The 18,878-nt window shown below is 48.1% G+C and overlaps 1 protein-coding gene across 1 annotated transcript in view; it reads right to left on the bottom strand.

Moving 5' to 3' along the window:
- Positions 1 to 5,312: 5,312 nt before the first annotated feature.
- The window catches only part of VPS11 (VPS11 core subunit of CORVET and HOPS complexes), a 141,414-nt gene continuing 127,848 nt past the window's right edge, over positions 5,313 to 18,878 (bottom strand). The window contains exon 16 of the mRNA XM_078682206.1: positions 5,313 to 5,989. Coding sequence (XP_078538332.1) covers positions 5,825 to 5,989 — 165 coding nt within the window. The 3' untranslated portion in view covers positions 5,313 to 5,824. The remainder of the gene's footprint in view (positions 5,990 to 18,878) is intronic.

Below are 18,878 nucleotides of genomic sequence, written 5' to 3' on the forward strand. Positions count from 1 at the left end.
GGTGAAGAATTGGCTTGGTAGTTTGGTCTGCCCTGTTCCCATGATGCACTGGGCCAGGGACAGACTAATTTGCATATAGCCAGGTTCTGAGCAGGGATGGGGCAGTGAGCTAAATAACGGTGATGGATCAACCCCTGATCTTTGGACTGGGTAAGAGTGGTCTGCTTAATTCAGACACTCTGTTCGTCACCACCCCCTTTTCTGAATCGTTTTTGGCCACTATAGGTGTGGCAGGGTATACTCAGACATGAGTCCCTTGCTCACTGCTCCATCAGGATTCAAGCAAGCCGGGCCGACGAGGCTGAAATGCCAGAAACCGGTCCCCGGTAGCTTGTATCCTTTCTGGTGAAGAATTGGCTTGGTAGTTTGATCTGCCCTGTTCCCATGATGCACTGGGCCAGGGACAGACTAATTTGCATATAGCCAGGTTCTGAGCTGGGATGGGGCAGTGAGCTAAATAACGGTGATGGATCAAGCCCTGATCTTTGGACTGGGTAAGAGTGGTCTGCTTAATTCAGACACTCTGTTCATCACCACCCCCTTTTCTGAATCGCCTTCAACAACCAGTCGTCTAGATAGGGGAAGACTGAAACCCCTAACCTGCGCAGATGAGCTGCGACCACCGCCATCACTTTCGTGAACACCCGTGGGGCACTGGTAAGGCCGAAGGGGAGCACGGTAAACTGAAAGTGCTCGTGGCCTACCGTGAACCGCAGGTAGGGCCGGTGGGCCGGCAGGACGGGGATGTGGAAATACGCGTCCTGCAAGTCCAACGCTACCATCCAGTCTCCTGGGTCCAGGGCAGCTAGGACCTGGGCAATGTCAGCATCTTGAACTTCTCCTTCCGGAGGAAGCCGTTGACGTTCCGTAGGTCCAAGATAGGGCGTAGGCCCCCTTTGCCCTTCTTGGGTACCAGAAAGTAGTGGGAGTAGCACCCACACCCTACTTCCGGCCCAGGAACGCGCTCAATGGCCCCCCTTTGCTAAGAGGGCCGTGACTTCCTCTTGCAGAAGTTGCAAGTGATCCCCCGACACGCGTGGTACTGCGGTGGCATGGCTGGAGGGGTCGCCTCGAAGGGGAGGGAGTAGCCCCTTCAGACGATTTGCAGCACCCACCTGTCCGACGTGACAGTGCGCCAGTGGAAGGTGATGGCGAACCCTGCCTCCCACAGGCGTCACATGGGCCTGAAAACTCGGAAGGTTTTGAGGCGGCCGCTGCAGGGGAAGGTGTGGCCTGGCCTTGCCGCTGTCCCTGGCCGCCACCATGGCGGTGTCCACGGCTGCCACCGCGCTGTGTAGCAGTCTGCGGTGCGTGGCTGGCAGCACGTGTGGGAGCGCCCCTTCCTTGGCCACGAAAGGAGCAAAAGGCACCAGTTTGCTGACGTGGGGCCGAGAGGCTCAAGGACTTGGCCGTAGCCCTGGAGTCCTTAAAATGCTCAAGCGCATGGTCTGCCTTGTCGCCAAAGAGGCGACGGCCATCAAACAGCATGTCCACAAGCGTGGCCTGGACATTGGCCGAAAAGTTGGCAGACCTCAACCAGGTGTGGCGTCGAACCGCCATCGTCGTTGCCATCGCTCTGCCCAGTGAGTCCGTGGTATCCAGCCCACACCGGATGGAATATCGCACTGCATCTCGACCCTCCACAAGGGCTTGGGCGAGCTTAGTCCGGACCTCCTCCGGACACTGGGGCAGCACGTCCGTGACCGTGTCCCACAGAGTGTGGGTGTAACGGCCCAAGAGGCACGCGGTATTGACTGACCGCAGTCCCAAGCTCAGGGACGAGAACACCTTCTTCCCGAACTGTTCGTACCTCTTGGATTCCCCATCGGGCAGGGCCGTCGGGAATGCGGTCTGGGAAGTGGAGGCCTGGATGACCAGGCTCTCGGGGGTAGGTGGGTGGACAAAAAGCAAGGGTCGCCCGGAGCCGGGCGGTAGCGTCTGGCCACGTTCCTGTCCACAGGCTGACCTGTAGCGGGCTTGGACCAGGTGCCCAAAAAAAAAATCACACAAGGCCTCATTAAACGGTAGCAGAGGATCAGTGGAGCATGCCTGCGGCTTAAGGACCTCAGTGAGGAGGTTAGTCCTCACGGCCGAGACGGGGAGTGTCAGGCCCAAGGCCTTGGCCGCCCGCGTCAACACTACACTGTAGGCAGCCCCCTCCTCCGTAGCCACGGTGGGAGGGGAGACAAAGCCAGTGTCTGGCGAAGTGTCAATGCCACTGGCCTCCCCAAGCTCATATGTCCAGTCCTGTTGAGACTGGCACTCCTGTGCCAGAGGGTCCATAGACCCCTCCCAATCACCCTAGTCACCCATCTCCTGAAATTCAGAGTCAACGGATGGGGCCGGTTTGTGGAAATAGAAATCTCCAAACGACGTCGAGAGCGGCGCCGCTCCGGCGCCGGAACCGAATCGAGGGAAGGATTGGGGACGGCGCCGACAGGTGCTGCCGGGGGTGACACCCGCTGGGCCGGTGCAGGCGAGGTCGACCGGTGACGACCCGGATCCGGAAGTGGATCCAGTGAGGGCCTGCGGCGCCGGGACCAAAGTCGCCGGCGGCGCCGGGGCCAAAGCACCCAACGGCGTCGGAGCCGAAGCACCAGACCCACCAGGCCCTCCAGCCGGGACCGTTGGGCTCGAAGGCGCCACGTGACCCGGCTGAGGAGGGAGGGACCTCATGGCCATGAGGTACGGCTCGATCTCCTTTGGCGTCGCATCGTGCCCAGGGACCTGCAGGTATGGGGCAGGATGCGGCGCCTGCGGTTCCGTTGGAACCGCGTGGGTGGTGTCACCCAAACCCACTGCCGCGTCGTGCGAGCGTCGGGGTGGCTCAGAGGAACGATGACGTCGCTCCGTCCTCTCATGCCTCTTACCTGAGGAAGATCCAGACGACCGACTCCCGGAGCTACGAGGACTCCGACCCCACGACCGGTCCTTCGACCTCCTGTGGGACCGCTCCGGCCTAGCCTTCGACGTCAGGGCCCGGCAGTCAGGGCAGGCGCGGTCGTGGTGGTCGAGGCCTAGACACTGAAGGCATCGGCGATGGAGGTCGGTAACCGACATCAGTCAGTCGCACCTGGAGCAAGGTTTGAAACCGGGCATCCCTACCGGCACCGTAGGAGTCGAGAGACTTGAGAAAGAGACGATCAAAAAGATCAAAAAGTTTGGTCAAAAAGTGACTAAGGGGTAGAGCTTCTCCGGATCTGCGCTAGCTGGCGCGGAAAAAAGAAGAACTGACGTCAGCGCGCGAGGGCTGCGTCTAAGTACTCCAACGTCATTCCGGCGCTAACGACGCCGACGACGGACGCGGAGCAGCGGACGCCTGCCAGCGCACAGGGGTATTGCTACGCAAAATTTATCGGATCCAGTCTGACGCCTGGGGATATTCTAAGGTAAGGAATCTATCACTAACGTGTCTCTTTCAGATAAATCGGTTTCTTCATCTAGAATGGGAAGCAACCCCCAAGCTTCCCAGAAATTACATCAGCCTGGCCTGCCCCAATCTTCTAGACTACTATTGAGCAGTTCATGTTCGCTTTATTTCTGAATGGGTGGTTAGGGAGAGCGAAAAAACATTGGTTCCGTGTGGACCGAGGAGGGGCCTGCAGACTACTCTAGGACTTGGCCTGGCTTCTGAAGTCCCATCGCCCCATAGTGCCTACGTTATTACCCCTACCTGGAAAGTGCAGGAGATATGGAACAAGGTGGCAGTTGAGGGTGGCATGACCTGATTTCATTCTCTGAATACCCCTATTGGACGCAATCCTGACTTTACGCCCGGGCTCTGCTCTGGGTCTTTTCCTGATAGGGAAAGGGGCAAATGTAGAATACTGCATTGCCTCTTTCAGGGTTATGGCAAGCCATTTGCGCAATGCAGATCTGACTTTGGTATCCCCGACAGACTCAGACAACATTATTTCCATCTATGCCACTGGGCTCTCTACTTCCTCCCCCACACCCCCACCGGCTGCGACTCGACCTCTAAAGACATTAGTTTGTAACTCTTCTTAGAAATCAGACCTCTTGAACCTTCAATGTCTTTCTGCAGTCTCGCCTCCTCCCACGACCCCATATCAGTTGAAATGGGAATCAGATAGTGAGACAGGCATCACACAGAAACAGTAGGAACTTCTGTGGCGTAAGCTCCCCACAACACATGGGTATCTTACAGCAGGCATCTGCCTACAAGCTGATGTTCCAGTGGTACAATACCCCGGTTTGTCTGTGCACCATGTTCCCTAAAGCTTCGGCTGCTTGTAGGGTGCAAGAGGGGAATTTTCAACATATTTGGTGATCATGCCCTCATCTCTTCTGGAAGGACATTCTGGGACACATTAAAACACTTTGAAGTTTCCGATTCCAGTGGACTATTACATGATTATCTTAGGCATTTATCCTACCACACTTGAGGCATTTACACACGTTGATTGGTACCTGATCCACCATTTGACCAGCACAGCCACACAGCTCATAGCCTTGGCATGGAAGGCTCACACTCCACCCTCCAATTGCATTCTGGTTCACACGGCTACGGTAAGCCATATTAATGAAAGATTTATCACAAAAGCTTTCTCTCAGACAGGAAATTCATGCAACTATGGCAACACCCTACTTGATTATATATCCAGGATGGAACACCTCTGCTATCAGCCCCCTAGACTGCGTGCCCGTCACCTGTTTGATTGACTTTCCTGTATGGCGGTCCAGAACCTAGCTGTTTCTATGCTCTCACAATTACTAGGGATACCACAGAAGGCCTCTGGCGCTCCCCAACTACTTCCCCCCCTCCCATCTGTCCCTCCTTGCCCTTAAAGCAGTACCTTTCTTTTCCTTTGCTTCGTGCAGACGGATCATTTCCTTATTTTCTTGTCACCCACTGTTGAGCTTGCTGGCCCCTTTCCTTATTTTAGGTGAATGCTGGCCAAGGCTTCATCATTGCATAGCCCCCGCTCTGCTGTTATTTTAGGACTTGTTTTGTAGACGCCTAAGCTGAAATTCCACAACACTCACTTCCTCTGGTTGCCACAATATTTGTTTGGGGAGCTGGGTTTGCTCCACCCACAATGTTCTATTGAACGAGGAAGTTGTTGTTCAGGCTCCTAGATGGCACACTATGTTGCTTCCAATCTTGTGATGCTCCCTGGTCGTGCTGTAGCCTCGCTGTTGGTTTACGAAGGCTGTCTTTATGTTTACCTCATGATCATTGCTATGCTCCATGTAGTAAGGCTGTTCTACTGTACTAGGGTCCATGTGGGCCTCCCATATTGTATTACATGACCGGTATATGTGTATTCTGACAAAAGTTAATAAACCAATTTTGGGTTTTAAATTTTTTTTTATATATTCAGCATTTAATGCCTTAACTTTCTGTACACAAAGGAAAGCTTCAACTGCGTTCAAAGAGCACAAAGCATTTTACAGTGCACAATAAATAGAGACAGAGGATGTAACAAAGGTTAGATTTACATAACCGCTTTTTTCTCGTTCCAGACCAATATTGTGACTTCCCAGCAAACCAATATGGAACAGTTTGTACCAAAACATCATTGGACTAAGCATACATATGGACCAGTCCAAGGTGATCCACCAAGGATCAGAAGGGGCGAGAATAAAGCACTCGCGTCAGATTCTCACAGAAAGTTAGACTCCTCTGGCATTACCACATTAGTTTCAAGCTATGAACAGGACACCGTGAGGCACAGTGGGAAAGAGTGCTTGGCCTGCTCTCTAGAGTGATGTATTCGGATCTCTGTGACTTATCAATCCATGAGCTAAATTAAGTATTTACAATGCTCCCCACAGAGTGAATTAAGTTGAAAACACACGCTTAGGAGGTGCGCTTGGTGTGAATCAGTAGCTCTCGCTGCAGGCCAGCATCAATAGGGGCGGTGGATTTGCCAGCAGGCAGGTCTGTGATGAGGGTGAGTTTGTTGAACACGCCACGTCCAAAGTAATCTGCAATGACTGAGAAACCATCGTTGGAGCACTGCAGCTGCAAAACAAAGGAACACACATGATGAGAGGGACATTCAAACAGGCATCAGATACAATATGCACAATCTGTATCGTGTGTGATTTGTTTTTTATATATGTGATTAACCCAAATATTCAGTTACTCTCAGGCCTGGTTACTCTGTTGTTGTTATTGTAATGAGAGGGACAACTTTTTTTATCCATTGATCATGTTTATGGTGAAGGTCATATGGGGTTCTACTCTACCAGAATGCTTGCTGTAAAGTCTACAAATAACCTACAAACGCATGTGAAAAACGGATCAGAGGAAATGCAGCAATCTGAAAATAAGAAACAGGTGACAGTGCAGAAAACCAGAATGAAGCATAAGGCAGCAAGAGAATGACATTAACTCCTAACTCTGAAGGAGTACACACTCACATTCTTCTCATGTAGAAAGACGTAAAAACTGGGATGTCTAACATTGCTTCAGATCCATGCCATATTTTAAGGCTTAAACCAAGCTTTACTTCACTCAGTCTAGCTGCCATCTATTAGGTTGAACCTCTACATTAGGAGGCTCATCACATACATTTCAAGCCGTTTCACTAGTGAGACATGGCGTTTCAACTCTACTTTTTGGGGGGCTAATCCATAGATTCAGTTTCTAGCACACAGATGCACCACAGTGTGTGCACAGTAAAGTTTCTCATGGAAGCAGGCTTATATTTGTTAACACGCTTTTAGTTTACATACGCCAACATCTGGTAGAACGTCATAAGAGCACAGCGACTTCTGCTTATATTTAGCTTTATTTTTTATTATTCATTTTCATTTTTGAGAACTAGTGTACTTCACTTTTTCTAACTATACAGGTTCGTAACGACCGTGTCGGGTTTCGAACCCGGCATTTGAGAATTTCTAAATGGCACTCTATGCCGTTAAATAAGCAAAGCATGCAGGGATAGCTTGTAGCGTATCGCGGCATAGCAATACACGAAGGCTTTCTCCGAACACAGGAACACTGGCGCTCTGGTGAGTTTTTAATGTAAACAGTGGATCACTGATTACTATTTTTTAGACCAAAGCGGAAACATACGTTTTCAGCGTGTTTCCCATGTTTTTGTTGACAGAAGCGAAGTGGATTACACTTAGCGCTCCGTATCTTTGTTCAAGACAAGCCCGCTGACAATTCAGACAAGGTTAGCGGTAAGCAGTTTAACATTTCTCAATCACGGGCTAGTTCCATAGCAGCATGATCGAGTGTTCTTTTTTCACTCATTACAGCTTACACGCACGGGAGGTTCCCCTGTTAGCAGACCAGCACGTTGCCAGACTAATAGTTTTCAACTCCGTAGTTTACTGGCATTCAACCGCTGAGATCGGTAAGAATAGATCTTAAATATCTGAATCTCCACCTAAGGTACAAATAGTTGGGGTTCATCTCACCTCGTGGCAACAATATAGAAAGGCTGGGAGCTTTGGCTTCTAACTATCCACGACATTCTTCACGTCGTAATACTCACGCCCTATTTTTCTTTCTCAATCTCTTCTCTTTTAAGCTCATCAACTTTTTGAGAGTGCAAATTCTAATTTTATCATTGATCTGTATGCTCATGCATGTATAGTTTTTTTTTTACCATCAATTCTTAATTTATCAATTGAAACAAATTGTGTTGTAGGTTCCTGTGAACAGAATTTTTGGATATTAATCGGATTGGACACACAATTGATACATCCCCTGAAGAAGGGTTCATTTGTTGGAACCCGAAATGCATTGGGATCTTTCTTTAATTTCATTTTGTTTTGAAATTCTATATCTGACAATTATGTGACATTGATTACTATTGTTTTGCATGACACTGTAATGCAAAGTATTATGCAACAGATTGTTTAGTATTGCAACAAAAATCATGTCTCAGGTGCAAATGTTTTGAATATGACATGTATAATGATGCGTTTAAATACAAGAGCCTTTTGAACTTTTTGAGTCAAGAATACCAATTTCGTAAGAATAATCTATTTGAGACGATTAGCGTCATCTTTAATGCTGTGCTCCGTTTTCAGGCTGTAGTGATCCAGAGCCTTCTTTCTATTTAGCACACAGGGAGTGACCGGGGTCTGATCTCTCTCACCATAACGGCAGCACGCGCACAAGCCCAAGATCAATCAAAACTTGAATTACATTTGGTTCACATTGAGTAAGCGAGGTGTGCACCTTTTTATATTTTCAGGCTTACCACATTAAGGGAAAAATCCTTACCCTGTAAGAATCTGTTTGTAGCGGGTAATGTTGTAGATTCACATGCTTCACATACTCCTGCCATCTAGTGCTGGCCTTGGATATTTGCAAATTGTTTTTTTAGGTCTCGTCCTTTACCATTCCGAAGGAATGGGAAATGGCGAGAATTCAAGTGCTCGAACTGATTGTCAAACCACCGCATTTTTTCGTGGCGTTTTCTTCGAGTGCATGTGGCCACAGGCACGCGCTTTTGGCCCATACACTTTCATGGCCATCTGTTCCTCAATGTCCCTCCCACCCTTCGTTTGATCTTGCCGCGAGTTCAGGCTAATGGCCCTCCCCCAGCACAGAGCGCGCATCGCGGCCGCACAGCACATCAAAGGGCTTCTCCCAGCGTGTGCTGTGCGGCTTCTCCTCCCCTAATTATGTGGCCGGCCGTACTTGTGTTTCCCGGCCGCTTCCCGGCCGCTCTTGTATTTAATTAGCAGCAGCAGCATTTCTCCTGCGCCAGGCCACATCAAAGGCTCTGTGCCACTTTCACCCAGACAGCAACACTTACAGACACGCAACGCCACTCACACCCACGCAAGCCCACTATCATCCACGCAACACCACACTCACACACGCAACACCACACTCACACACGCAACGCCACTCACACACGCAACGCCACTCACACACGCAACGCCACTCACACACGCAACGCCACTCACACACGACGCCACTCACGCACGCAACGCCACTCACGCACGCAACGCCACTCACGCACGCAACGCCACTCACGCACGCAACGCCACTCACTCACGCAGCGCCACTCACACACGCAGCGCCACTCACACACGCAGCGCCACTCACACACGCAGCGCCACTCACACACGCAGCGCCACTCACACACGCCACGCCACTCACACACGCAACGCCACTCACACACGCAACGCCACTCACACACGCAACGCCACTCACACACGCAACGCCAGGCTACACATCATAAATAACAATCATTTGCAATGCTATAGGTCTCCCATTTACTTAAATTGAACATAATGGCATTGTAAATGACAATAACTTTCAAAAGTTTTTACTTTTACAATAAATTGAAAAGGCATTGTCATTTACTATGCCAACAGCTTAAAGTTGCCTAAATGCAAGACTTATTGCATTGCAAATAGCCAATAGGGCTCGCTTTTGGGACCATCTAAGTGTTTATGCATGCAACATTTTATGTTGTTGCAACAAGGAAATTATGCTGCATAACTACTTATAAGGGCCCAAAAGCGAGACCTATTGGCAATGCCAATGCTTGTTGTTTAAAGAAGTCGCAAGTCATGAAATGTGGTTAAACTCCTCTTCTTACTGTACCTTGATCATGGGCACCAACTCCATGTTTGATTGTTTATCGCACAGCGAGTAACAGTATGTATGGAGTGTGAAAGTACGGTGAATCAAACGCAATGTGTAGTGAAATTGAGAAGGCTAAGGATCTGTAAGAACCGGGCTTCAGAGCAGAAGGGTGGGCGCAAGTGAACAGCGATACACACAGACGCTTAAAGAGTAAGTAGCATTTTCTGTTCATAGCATTTGTAGCTGTTGGCACACATGCTAAGCATGGGCTGTAGAGCAGCACCCTACAGAAGTGGTGGCTAGCGTGTGAAAAATGCAGATGTCTGGACATCTTAGCCTGTCAATGTTTCAAACAGTAGTGCTTGGTACAGGTGTGCAGTGTTCACCGGGTGACTGCCCATCAAATATCCGCTATTGGGTGGTTTCTTAGGAAGGCACCGGTTGCTCCTTTTTTGGAGGTGGAGTGCACCCTGGGTGGAGCAGATAGAACCCCCTTTGCCTTATGATATTAAGTCTGAATACATTTGACTATCCTACTAGCTATGCCTACCTTGGAAATGGGATGTCCTCTCCGAGGCTTTGCATAGGAGACACATTGCTGGTCCAATTTACGAAACTGCTTGGTCTTATCAAATTAGTATACAGGAGCTCTTTTGACTTCTAATTGGTAGAGTGCTCTCCCTACAATGCGTTCCCTGATAGGGTCCATCCCCCTAGGCACAGCAGAAGGCCTCACTCTCCTGGGGTTGTTCGATTGTAGATAAAACACAAATACTCAAATGTGCTCTCTCTGCAATGGAATCTGCTTGTGGGAGCTCCATGGTGTCCTTAAGGTGGAAGGGTGATACCATCTTAGGGAGGGAGGAACTTAGGATTGGTTCTAAGCACATCCTTATGGGCCAGTATTAAGGGCTATAGAAGGATGAGCAGTTGATGAAATAGCGTCCTCCAGTAAGGTCACTTTCCAGGAGAAAAACTAAAAGAGGCACAAATGACTAGGTTCAAATTATGGTCCCATGAGCCTGGTGAGGACCATATTGAGATTCCACATGGGAGCAGGGGGTACTCTCTTAGGTGTATCACCTTCTTACGACCCTTCATGAATGCCCTGAATACCTAGAATTTTGAAGCGGGTCGAGCGTTCTTGGATCTGCATGTAAGCTGCAACAGTGGTTACGTGTAGGCAAAGCCTACTTTTTGCAAGTGTAAAAGGTAGGCAATACAATCCTGAACAGTAGGCTTTAGCAGGTCCAGCATTTTGAAACTGCTGTGATAAACAAACTTATTCCATTTTGCTGTGTAACAAGCCAGAGTTGTAGGCTGTTGGACTTCTTTTAAGATGGACATACATTCGTGAGGAAGGTTAAGGGACCTAAATTCTAGTACCTCAGGTGCCGAAACACCAGGTTGAGCTGCCTGAGCCACGGATGCCTCACTCGACCTTGCCTCTGCATGAGAAGGTATGGCCTGATTGAAGGCATTTTTGAGAACTGACATACATCTCCAGGAGGGTGTAGTTCCAGGGCTGTCTAGAATGAGGGTTAGTGATGTTTGCCTGAGGTTCCTCACCACACATGGAGGAATCAGGAGAGAAGAAAAAGTGTAGGCAAAAATCCCTGACAAGTTCATCCATAGTGCATTGTCCATGGAATGTGGGCAGCTGGCAAGAAACCTTGGGCATTTAGCTTTTTCTGGGGTGGCAAAGAGGTCCATCTTTGGAGTGCCCCGAAGTTGGAAGTATCTGTGAAGCACATGGAAGTTGAGTTACCCACTCACAGGCTTATGGATGCATCCTGCTGAGCAGGTCCATAAAGTTGTTGTCTGCCTGAGATATGCTCCGCCAGGAGGTGAATGTTGTGGCAGAGTGCCCAATGCCAAACTTGCTGGCTAAGTGAGAGAACTTAAGGGAGTTTGTGCCGCCATGTTTCTGTAGCTAGTACATGGCGATCAGAATGTCTTTCTTGTTCAGGATCATTTTGTCCTGAATCACTAGTAAGAATATTTCAGAACAAAGTGAATGGTTAGCAGTTCCAAGCAGTTCATGTGGCAACCCTGCCTTTGAGAAAGCCATATTCCCTGGAAAATCAAGGCATTGAGATGCACACACTAGTCTGGGAGAGGTGTCTGTGGTAATGGTCACTTATGGTATAGTGTCTGCAAAATGACTCCATTGCAACGAGTTGGTGCCTCAAGAGCGGTGCACTTTGGCCTCAACACCAGAACCTCCCAGTGATCCTTGAGACTACTGAGCTGTGAGGCACTCTTGGAGGTGGCACATGTGAAGCCTTGCACAAGGAACAATTGCGATGCAAGAGTCCATTATTTCTAGAAGGGGCATTACAGACCATCCTGTGAGCGGACACCTAGGCAGAAAAAGATAAAGCAGGTACTCAAAAAATAGAACTCTATGTTGGTTGGGTTAAGCTTCTGCCATGAATGTGCCCAATTAGGACCTTTGGAAATGTCGGTTTTTAATAGGCTGCAGGTGGAACTTGGTAGTGTTTATAGAGAAGCCTAGGCTGAGGAGCAGACACCACTATATAAGACACTCCAACTTGCTGCAAGTGTTGGGCTCAGACTGTAAGTTGTTTCTTAAAAAAAAAAGTCTTTCAAGTCATGAGATGCACTGGGACATCTTCCTTAGTTGGAAATGCATGGGGTCTTGATCAGAGAATCATCAAGGTAGGGAAAGACATGAATGCCCTCCCTTCGCAAATGCACAACCACCACTACTAGGTCCTTAGCAAACACCCTTAGAGCGATGGCGACCTCGAAAGGAAGCACTTTGAACAGTAGACAAAGCAAAGGTACAGTCGATGAGTAGAGTGAGTGGGAATGTGGAAACAGGAGTCCTTGGATCTAGCGTAATCATAATATCTACCTGCAGAAAAAGAGGGGATGTATAGTTTGAGGCAATAATCGTGTTGGACTACAGCTAGGACCAACTTGTCAAATATGATTTACTTCCAGCAAGAGGGGAAGGTGTGTATCCTCCCTTAATAGATGACATGTGATCAGGCGTGTGGGTCAAGTCACTTTTTGGAGTTTGCAGCTCTCTTGCTGAAGCCACCTTTGCTCCCCAACCCGGTTATCTCTGTAGGAGCCACTATTGTACCCCCTCTTGGCCTGCTGATGAGAAGCCTGCTGTGTCTCATGAGCCGGATTGCTCAGACGAGGTGGTCTTTGCTCCCCCTTTGGGCTACTGCTTATGAAAGGAGCCCTTACACTAGGTGAACTGAAGCACTCCCATAGGCTTTGCTGTCTCAGTATATTTTTTTATTTTCCACAGCATCCCGTCAGGTGAGGGATGAAATGGTACGCTTCACTGAATGGGAGGTTGAGGCAATGCTGCAAGACCTCGTGCTTGAACCCGGATTTACTGAGTCAGACTTCGCACCCGAGTACAAAGCTTGTATTGATGCCCTTAGAGGTTGCGTCTGCAGCATCGAATACACAGTGGATGCTAGCGATCAAGATTTCTTTGCCCTCAGACTCTCCTGCCCACTCTTTCTGTACCTCTATGAGAGGCGCTTAACCCCTTCGCTGCTAGGCCTTTTCCCCTCCTGTGCTGAGGCTTTTTTTGGCGTTTTGGAGTAGTGCGCGCTTAGGCCCTTGTAACTTTTTGACCACATAAGGTATCCACGCCAAATTTGCGTCCTTTTCTTCCAACATCATGTGGATTCTAAAGGCGCCCTGGGTTTGTGGATTCCCTTGGAGGGGGCCCAGAAATTTAGCAAAATATAGTGATTTTTTTGTTTTTTTCAGAAAAATGGGAAAAACGGGCTGCAAATGAAAGCCTCTGGGTGTTTCCCTGAAAATGGTATCACAAAAAGGTTTGTGGGGCTGAAATCTCCATTTTCTCAGCTTTCAGGGAATGACAGACTTTTGTCAGAGAACCGAAATTTTTCACTCAGTTTTGGCATTTTTCTGGGACATAGCCTATTTTTGCTATTTTTAGAGCTTTCCACCTCCTTCCAGTTAATGGTAGAAATGAGTTTGAAAGCAATAATGGATCCTGGAAAGCTTTACATTTTCGAAAAGTAGACAAAATTCTGAATTCATAAAGGGGTCATTTGTCTAAATCCATGAAGGTTTCGTTATAGAAACTAACAGTTAGATATTGGAATATTTGAAATTTTGTTGAAAAAAACAGCCTTTTGTCTCAACGTTTTCACCTATAACTTTTTCTAATTTTGACAGCTCTTGGAAAGCAATATACCGTTACATCCGTTAGACCTTCCTGGTTGTGGGGATATATAGGACTTGTAGTTTCACCAAGAACCCGACGAACCCAGATCCAAAAACTGAGCAGCAACTTGCAATGGTATTTTTTCATTTACTGGGTATAGTGCACTTTGTCTTGGAAAATGTATACATGGAATAATCTGTATGAAAGACACCTATGTATTTCTGAATTGGGTACAAATTATAGACTTCAGAAACAGTATATAATTGCACATTTTCAAAGTTGGGAATACTCATACTAGCATGAGAATTATTGGTCATTTTTCATAAAGATTTTTTTTTTACTCAATGTCTTTCATTCAAAGGGAGAAATGCATGAAAGCTCAATTGGTAATAACAGTTGATTTACAAATCTGAATTACCCCAAGTGTCCCGATAAAAACGGTACCTCACTTGTGTGGGTCGGCCTTGTGCCTGCGACAGGAAACGGCGGAAAATGCAACGTGGTCACACCTAAATTTAGCAGTTACAAATTGACCCTTTTTTGGCAAAGTGCCTACCTGTAGTTTTTGCACCCTAGCTCTGCCGGCACCTAGGGAAACCTTGCAAACCTATACATTTTTGAAAAGTAGACACCCAGGGGAATTCAGGATGGGGTGACTCGACTGCCTACCACCAGGTTTTGTTACCCAGAATCCCTTGCAAAGCTAAGTTTTTCACAAAATAAACACATTTTCCTCACATTTCTGTGGTGGAAAGTTCTGGAATCTGCGTGGATCAACAAATTTCCACCCACCCAACGTGCCCCCAGGTCTCCCGAAAAAAACGGTACCTCACTTGCGTGGGTAGGCATAGTGGCTGCGACATGAAACAGCGCAAAACGCAGCATGGTCGCACCTCAATTTCCCAGTGAAATTTAGCACGATTCGGACAAAAAGACTACCTTTTGTTTTTGCACCGTAGCTCTGCCAGCACCTAGGGAAACCTAGCAAACCTATACATTTTTGAAAACTAGACACCCAGGGAAATTCAGGATGGGGTGACTCGCCTGCCTATCCCCAGGTTTTGTTACCCAGAATCCCTTGCAAACATAAAAATTTGACCAAAAAAACACATTTTCCTCACATTTCTGTGGTGGTAAGTTCTGGAATCTGCGTGGATCAACAAATTTCCACCCACCCAGCGTGCCCCCAGGTCTCCCGAAAAAAACGGTACCTCACTTGCGTGGGTAGGCATAGTGGCTGCGACATGAAACAGCGCAAAACGCAGCATGGTCGCACCTCAATTTCCCAGTGAAATTTAGCACGATTCGGACAAAAAGACTACCTTTTGTTTTTGCGCCGTAGCTCTGCCAGCACCTAGGGAAACCTAGCAAACCTATACATTTTTGAAAACTAGACACCCAGGGAAATTCAGGATGGGGTGACTCGCCTGCCTACCCCCAGGTTTTGTTACCCAGAATCCCTTGCAAACATAAAAATTTGACCAAAAAAACACATTTTCCTCACATTTCTGTGGTGGAAAGTTCTGGAATCTGCGTGGATCAACAAATTTCCACCCACCCAGCGTGCCCCCAGGTCTCCCGAAAAAAACGGTACCTCACTTGCGTGGGTAGGCATAGTGGCTGCGACATGAAACAGCGCAAAACGCAGCATGGTCGCACCTCAATTTCCCAGTGAAATTTAGCACGATTCGGACAAAAAGACTACCTTTTGTTTTTGCGCCGTAGCTCTGCCAGCATCTAGGGAAACCTAGCAAACCTATACATTTTTGAAAACTAGACACCCAGGGGAATTCAGGATGGGGTGACTCGCCTGCCTACCCCCAGGTTTTGTTACCCAGAATCCCTTGCAAACATAAAAATTTGACCAAAAAAACACATTTTCCTCACATTTCTGTGGTGGAAAGTTCTGGAATCTGCGTGGATCAACAAATTTCCACTCACCCAGCGTGCCCCCAGGTCTCCCGAAAAAAACGGTACCTCACTTGCGTGGGTAGGCATAGTGGCTGCGACATGAAACAGCGCAAAACGCAGCATGGTTGCACCTCAATTTCCCAGTGAAATTTAGCACGATTCGGACAAAAAGACTACCTTTTGTTTTTGCGCCGTAGCTCTGCCAGCACCTAGGGAAACCTAGCAAACCTATACATTTTTGAAAACTAGACACCCAGGGAAATTCAGGATGGGGTGACTCGCCTGCCTACCCCCAGGTTTTGTTACCCAGAATCCCTTGCAAACATAAAAATTTGACCAAAAAAACACATTTTCCTCACATTTCTGTGGTGGAAAGTTCTGGAATCTGCGTGGATCAACAAATTTCCACCCACCCAGCGTGCCCCCAGGTCTCCCGAAAAAAACGGTACCTCACTTGCGTGGGTAGGCATAGTGGCTGCGACATGAAACAGCGCAAAACGCAGCATGGTCGCACCTCAATTTCCCAGTGAAATTTAGCACGATTCGGACAAAAAGACTACCTTTTGTTTTTGCGCCGTAGCTCTGCCAGCACCTAGGGAAACCTAGCAAACCTATACATTTTTGAAAACTAGACACCCAGGGGAATTCAGGATGGGGTGACTCGCCTGCCTACCCCCAGGTTTTGTTACCCAGAATCCCTTGCAAACATAAAAATTTGACCAAAAAAACACATTTTCCTCACATTTCTGTGGTGGAAAGTTCTGGAATCTGCGTGGATCAACAAATTTCCACCCACCCAGCGTGCCCCCAGGTCTCCCGAAAAAAACGGTACCTCACTTGCGTGGGTAGGCATAGTGGCTGCGACATGAAACAGCGCAAAACGCAGCATGGTCGCACCTCAATTTCCCAGTGAAATTTAGCACGATTCGGACAAAAAGACTACCTTTTGTTTTTGCGCCGTAGCTCTGCCAGCACCTAGGGAAACCTAGCAAACCTATACATTTTTTAAAACTAGACACCCAGGGGAATTCAGGATGGGGTGACTCGCCTGCCTACCCCCAGGTTTTGTTACCCAGAATCCCTTGCAAACATAAAAATTTGACCAAAAAAACACATTTTCCTCACATTTCTGTGGTGGAAAGTTCTGGAATCTGCGTGGATCAACAAATTTCCACCCACCCAGCGTGCCCCCAGGTCTCCCGAAAAAAACGGTACCTCACTTGCGTGGGTAGGCATAGTGGCTGCGACATGAAACAGCGCAAAACGCAGCATGGTCGCACCTCAATTTCCCAGTGAAATTTAGCACGATTCGGACAAAAAGACTACCTTTTGTTTTTGCGCCGTAGCTCTGCCAGCACCTAGGGAAACCTACCAAACCTATACATTTTTGAAAACTAGACACCCAGGGGAATTCAGGATGGGGTGACTCGCCTGCCTACCCCCAGGTTTTGTTACCCAGAATCCCTTGCAAACATAAAAATTTGACCAAAAAAACACATTTTCCTCACATTTCTGTGGTGGAAAGTTCTGGAATCTGCGTGGATCAACAAATTTCCACCCACCCAGCGTGCCCCCAGGTCTCCCGAAAAAAACGGTACCTCACTTGCGTGGGTAGGCATAGTGGCTGCGACATGAAACAGCGCAAAACGCAGCATGGTCGCACCTCAATTTCCCAGTGAAATTTAGCACGATTCGGACAAAAAGACTACCTTTTGTTTTTGCGCCGTAGCTCTGCCAGCACCTAGGGAAACCTAGCAAACCTATACATTTTTGAAAACTAGACACCCAGGGGAATTCAGGATGTGGTGACTCGCCTGCCTACCCCCAGGTTTTGTTACCCAGAATCCCTTGCAAACATAAAAATTTGACCAAAAAAACACATTTTCCTCACATTTCTGTGGTGGAAAGTTCTGGAATCTGCGTGGATCAACAAATTTCCACCCACCCAGCGTGCCCCCAGGTCTCCCGAAAAAAACGGTACCTCACTTGCGTGGGTAGGCATAGTGGCTGCGACATGAAACAGCGCAAAACGCAGCATAGTCGCACCTCAATTTCCCAGTGAAATTTAGCACGATTCGGACAAAAAGACTACCTTTTGTTTTTGCGCCGTAGCTCTGCCAGCACCTAGGGAAACCTAGCAAACCTATACATTTTTGAAAACTAGACACCCAGGGGAATTCAGGATGGGGTGACTCGCCTGCCTACCCCCAGGTTTTGTTACCCAGAATCCCTTGCAAACATAAAAATTTGACCAAAAAAACACATTTTCCTCACATTTCTGTGGTGGAAAGTTCTGGAATCTGCGTGGATCAACAAATTTCCACCCACCCAGCGTGCCTCCAGGTCTCCCGAAAAAAACGGTACCTCACTTGCGTGGGTAGGCATAGTGGCTGCGACATGAAACAGCGCAAAACGCAGCATGGTCGCACCTCAATTTCCCAGTGAAATTTAGCACGATTCGGACAAAAAGACTACCTTTTGTTTTTGCGCCGTAGCTCTGCCAGCACCTAGGGAAACCTAGCAAACCTATACATTTTTGAAAACTAGACACCCAGGGGAATTCAGGATGGGGTGACTCGCCTGCCTACCCCCAGGTTTTGTTACCCAGAATCCCTTGCAAACATAAAAATTTGACCAAAAAAACACATTTTCCTCACATTTCTGTGGTGGAAAGTTCTGGAATCTGCGTGGATCAACAAATTTCCACCCACCCAGCGTGCCCCCAGGTCTCCCGAAAAAAACGGTACCTCACTTGCGTGGGTAGGCATAGTGGCTGCGACATGAAACAGCGCAAAACGCAGCATGGTCGCACCTCAATTTCCCAGTGAAATTTAGCACGATTCGGACAAAAAGACTACCTTTTGTTTTTGCGCCGTAGCTCTGCCAGCACCTAGGGAAACCTAGCAAACCTATACATTTTTGAAAACTAGACACCCAGGGGAATTCAGGATGGGGTGACTCGCCTGCCTACCCCCAGGTTTTGTTACCCAGAATCCCTTGCAAACATAAAAATTTGACCAAAAAAACACATTTTCCTCACATTTCTGTGGTGGAAAGTTCTGGAATCTGCGTGGATCAACAAATTTCCACCCACCCAGCGTGCCCCCAGGTCTCCCGAAAAAAACGGTACCTCACTTGCGTGGGTAGGCATAGTGGCTGCGACATGAAACAGCGCAAAACGCAGCATGGTCGCACCTCAATTTCCCAGTGAAATTTAGCACGATTCGGACAAAAAGACTACCTTTT

The sequence above is a fragment of the Lissotriton helveticus genome, chromosome 3_1 (genome assembly GCF_964261635.1).
Source record: "Lissotriton helveticus chromosome 3_1, aLisHel1.1, whole genome shotgun sequence".
NCBI classification, from domain to species: Eukaryota; Metazoa; Chordata; class Amphibia; order Caudata; family Salamandridae; genus Lissotriton; species Lissotriton helveticus.